Source organism: Anopheles aquasalis, chromosome X (assembly GCF_943734665.1).
Source record: "Anopheles aquasalis chromosome X, idAnoAquaMG_Q_19, whole genome shotgun sequence".
NCBI lineage: Eukaryota > Metazoa > Arthropoda > Insecta > Diptera > Culicidae > Anopheles > Anopheles aquasalis.
The window spans coordinates 5971670-5976669 of NC_064876.1; the positions used below are offsets into that span (position 1 = coordinate 5971670).

A 5000-nucleotide genomic window follows, 5' to 3' on the forward strand; every position below is an offset into this window, starting at 1 on the left:
TCAATTTCTACGTGCAATATTTTAAAATAATCTTCTTAGATAAACTTGCTCATGTGTAATCTCGATAATAAATAAAAACCCAACTGAATCTAATCTACAATACCGTGCTCGGTTGTCTAATATCTCCTAACGTGAGTGGTTCTCATTAGATATTATACGAATTGTTTTATGTATGAAAATCATTCATATTTATTTTAATTTATTTCTCTTTTCCATTGATTGTAATTTTATTTAACTATTAACACTTTCCTATTTGCCTTTGTTTGTAACTTACGGATTGGCGCTGGGTAGTGATTCCTTGGGTACTGCTCCTTTCCGCTGTGGCAATACTTCGAGCAACGTTGACTGCCAGTCGCGCCCCGCATGAATATGCAGCATGATCTCAAACACCTGATTGATCGTAAGGATCGTGCGAGTTTTGATGACGAGATGCTCGGTCAGCGGTAAGCGAGCGTGCCGCACTCCAAGCTCCTGCGCTAAACGGAGACAGTGGCCCTTGTGTTGATTGTGATCCACCAGACCACCGATCACGTACACATCGTTGGTCGCGAGCCGCTCAAGCACATTGTCCGACTCGCTCGTCAGGTAGACCAGCCGGTCGCGTGGAAAGATGTCCAGCAGGGGGCTGCTGCTTACCTTCACGTCCCAGTGCTTGTATCCATCGTATCGCGATAGGTGCCGCTGCACCGCACCATCCGCCACGATGCCGGTAAAGTGCAACGGAACGGGGCGCGGTGCCCGCCGGTTGAGTGTGTACATGCGTAGCAACTGTTTTACACATTTGGCAACGTCCTTGTCGATCATCATGCAGTCGAAGCTCAGATCGACCGCGATCTCAATCGTCGCTTGACTGTAATCGATTACACGCCGTTTCAGCTCCTTTCTGCTTGGACCGCTGCGAACCGGCAACCCCTGTTCGATGGCTATCACCTTCTTGAGTTTGTACTTCTCCTTTTCCTTCAACCGTTTTGCCTTTTTTTTCTCCTCCCAGTTGGCTAGTTTGAGTAGCTTCTTACGCTGCCGCTTGGACATGTTCGCCCCGGTGGTCTCGTCGGCGAGCGGGCCGTTAACGGCCGGCTGGTCCTGCTCTTTCTTGTCACACAATATTGGTTGCTCCGCCTGTTCCACCGTGTCCGGTGCTGCACATCTAGCGTCCGCATCCACTGCATTCTCATCCTGGCTCATATTCTAAGTGGAAACATTAAAAGTTGTAGTGTTGTACCATTTATTTGGCATTATCTCAATCTACTTACACTTAACTATATACAACATATAGTCCGTTTTGTCTAACAAAGTGTGTCTGTTCAGCGGTTTTTTTTGTTGTGTGTGGTTTATATAATGTTTCTGCATATACTCCTGCCAGCACCCGTACTTACTAACTTAAAATTTTTATCTATCTTACAGCAATAGTGATCAAAGTTACGGCGGACAGGAGCGTTGTTTAGCAGCTCCGCATGGCCTTTATTATTAAAGTCGAGCCTTCGCTAGACGTCTGATGACAGATCATTGGCCCACACGTCACTGCTGTCAATAGTCTACAACCCTTGCGATTGGCCCATTGTGCATGAATGGTGCTTTGTGGTACAGCGTCATCCATAAATTTAAATGGCTGGAAGCATAATGGGAGAGAGCCCAGTATTCGACGAAATCTAATTAAAGAACAAAACAATGAGCAGCGAAGAAACCGTTGGTAGAGGAGAAGAGGATGGGAGCAAAAGAGAAACACGACACAAGGTTTTTTCAAGGATGTCCGAGAAGGCAAGAAAGTGAAAAAGATGAACAAAAAGGAAGAGAAAAATAACGCAAGTGCTTTTGTTCACGGTCAGAGGCATCCTTTAAGCGTAAACACGCTTAACGGTACAAACAAGTAGGAAGGAAGGGCCCTCGAATGTTATACTGCATTTAGCACAACCGCATCTGTAAACATTCGTCGTCACGATCATCATGATCAAATGATGATCAAATCATGGCATTAACAGCTATAACCGTCTAACTCATCGAGAGTTTACTGATTTACTTAAAATAAAAAACCACATTATAATATTCTTTTGCCTACGTTGCCTTGTGCCTATAACTTATGCTTTCGTTTTAATTCGCTTTGTTTTTTTCTTTGAAATGTACAATATGAAATGTACGTGAAATGTGTAAAGAACCAATATTTTCTCCATTTTTAAAAAAAAAACACCCAACTCCTCTTGTTTGCATGTCCAAACAAACTGCTTGACCGTTAGGGCACAAATAATTCCTTATGCATTTGAGGACGAATCTCACACTTCAGTTCCTTTCTACGGAGCTTATGGATGGACTTCTTTGATCTTAAACAAATTAGAATATTCGTCATTATTGTGAAGAAGAAGAAGAAGAAGAAGAAGAAGGCGAAGAGGCAGCAGAAGCCATCCTTTGCATTAACCCAATCTAATCAGAACGGACTGGAGCTTGTCCTTTAGGGCTTCCAGAGCGACGTTGGGCCAGTGGGACTAATATGCAAATTGGACGTCCATATCGAACGTGCATCGTCTTGTGCTCCTGGCACACTTCCGTTCCTCGTGGGCCGGTGTATGTGGAAAAGTGGTCGAAGACTCACCGAAGCCCTCCCAGTGAGAGCCCCCGAGCAGCCCGAGTGGTCGCTAGCTGCCAAGTAAACGCCTTAGTACGCATGACCACACCGCATTAGTGCCCGAGAGCATCGGGAGATCCACTTTCCGGTGCGATCCATCCACCAGCCACGAATGCTCTTTGTCGAGTTGGGCGCGCGCTCCATCATCAGTGGGACATTGGCCAACCACACTCCTAACCGCCTGGACCACGAGGAGGATCAAGGACCTGCTACAGCCGTGGCTTCAGGCGAATGAGAAGAATGCACTTGAAGGCCGCGCCGCGTGCTGAGAGCGAGCAGAGGACCCCCTCCCCCCGTAGACGAGAGCTAATTCTCTGTTGCTGCACTCTCGCTCTCTCGCTCTCTCGCTCTCCACGGCACAGCAGCACTGGGACGCCCTTCCTGCCCCCCCCCCCCCCCCCGCCACCAAACGTGCCAATAAGTGTGACTACTCAAGTGCTGCTGCTCCTGCTCCTGCTGCTACTGCCTGTCGGCGCTGACCACCAGTGTTGTGGCAGCCGTCCCATCGGTCTCACATCCGTCGCTACTCGGAGCTGAACTCGAACAGTGTTCGGCCCCATTCTGCCCCCCTCTCACATCCTGACCATCTCCGTGTGTGCGTGACAAGGATCTTCCAGGGAAGAGCATCGAGCAGCGCCCGACTGCGACGCTCCACAGGCTCTCAAAAAGGTGGTCAGTAGCGCGTTTGGCGCGGCGAAAGAGCTAGCCACCGCTGGTGTTACTGTTGATCCATCCGCATCCTAGTCGACAAAACGCAGCAGCAGGAGCGTGCGCGCACCGCCGCGTGTATGTGTTCCTTGCAGTGTAGCAGTGTGTTATTTCCGTGATTGTTGCTCCATGTTTTGAAGCCTTCGTCTTCGCCTCAGCTCTGCGCACGTGTGTGTGTATGTATATATATATGTGTGTGTGTGCGTCTATATGCGTAACTGAGTGTGTGTGTGTGTGTGTGTGTGTGTGTGTGTGTGTGCATGCCCGCGAAAACCATTTTCATTCGGGTGAAGTGGTGATAGGTGGGACACCTATGTCCTATAGCTGCTGAGAGGGCGCTGAGGGGTAGCTGACTTAACTCCCACCCACCTGCGCCTGCTGTAGTGATGCTGTTGCAGGTCCCGTCAGTGGAGGAGCGAGTGCACGCGGATACAGTTTGCCACTGAGTGGCGTTCGGCCCGACGGACCGACGGGACTGCTGCACGCATTGACCTCGTCCACGGCGTCGAGGTCGTCGAGTCGTGCAGAGTCAGCAACGAACACCCCCCCTACGCTCACACACACACACACACTCGCACGCACAATCCTCAATCAACTGCATCCCGCAACCCCAGGAAACGCAGGAGTGTGAAGTGAAAACCAAGACCTGGCAACGTCAGTCGGACCCACCGAAGTTATCAATCAGCTAAAGGTCAGCGCAAAGTGCAAGATCGTAGCCGTTGATACAGCGGCACCCATCAGCACCTTCCACGAGCGGCACCAACGGCAAGAAAACTCGAGAGTCCTTCCCGCGATCAGAACAGCGCCAAGCCAAGCCGCTAGTACCTCGACTGCATCCGAAGGGTCGGAGGGGAGGGTGGGGGCGAGTGGGGGCGCAACCACCAGCGCTCCCTTTGGTGAACCGTGTTTGGTGTGTGTGTCGTCTCCAGGTACCCAGGTGTAGGCAGCAGCAGCTACTCCTGACGGCGGTCAGGACGACGACGAGTGGAAGATGAACACCGTCCAGAGTACGGGCCATGCAACCGTTCGCAATAAGAAAGACTCACAGTTCGAGGTGAAGTGCTTATGAAGTAGTCAATACCTTCTCGAACCCACCACCTCTCGTCCAAACCCCCTCACTCCCTCACCCCTGCATCACGCCCACGACTCCATTCTTGTACACACGAGTTGCTCTAGGTAGAACGCCTCCTTCAGTTCCAGCAGTCCAGGGCCCAGTAATTCAGGAAGGCTAGGAAGTGCCGGAAACGCACAGCAGTAGCAGCAGTAGCAGCAGCATCAGCAGTAGCAGCAGGCAGTAAGCAGTCCCCTCCCACCACCGGTTTCTAGGTGCCCTCTAGCGTTTCGAAGGGATATCCCTTTTTTAACGACGCGTCTTGCGTCTCGCCTGCTTGGAGTCTAATCTCGCTGCTTACTCGCGCGCTCTCTCTCTCGCTCTCTCGCTCTCTCTCTCGCTCTCTCGCTCTCTCTCTCTCTCTCTCTCTCTCTCTCTCTCTTGCTGCTCCTAATTTTCGCTCTCTCGCACTGTCTTGACCGTGAGCTAGTCACGGCTGAATCCACTGCCAGACCATGCCGAGCCTACCAGTTTCGTCTCAGATTCGACTGTCCGTAGGTGCTCTTTCCTAGCTTGTCCTTTGCGTTCTCTCTGCGTTTCTAGTTCGTTCTTATCATTTGTTTG

General features: G+C 50.6%; 2 protein-coding genes across 2 annotated transcripts in view; one reads left to right on the forward strand and one right to left on the reverse strand.

Annotated features, from left to right (window-relative positions):
- Positions 1–1628, reverse strand: part of LOC126581754 (tRNA methyltransferase 10 homolog A) — a 1866-nt gene extending 238 nt beyond the window's left edge. Inside the window, exons 1-2 of the mRNA XM_050245634.1 lie at positions 1254–1628; positions 1–1188 (exon numbers count right to left, since the gene is read on the reverse strand). The exon at positions 1–1188 is cut by the window's left edge and continues 238 nt beyond it. Of these exons, the coding sequence (XP_050101591.1) occupies positions 271–1185 (915 nt within the window). The 5' untranslated portion in view covers positions 1186–1188; positions 1254–1628 and the 3' untranslated portion in view covers positions 1–270. The remainder of the gene's footprint in view (positions 1189–1253) is intronic.
- A 1491-nt stretch (positions 1629–3119) lies between these two features.
- Positions 3120–5000, forward strand: part of LOC126570138 (prolyl endopeptidase FAP) — a 10065-nt gene continuing 8184 nt past the window's right edge. Inside the window, exon 1 of the mRNA XM_050227687.1 lies at positions 3120–4379. Within this exon, the coding sequence (XP_050083644.1) occupies positions 4317–4379 (63 nt within the window). The 5' untranslated portion in view covers positions 3120–4316. The remainder of the gene's footprint in view (positions 4380–5000) is intronic.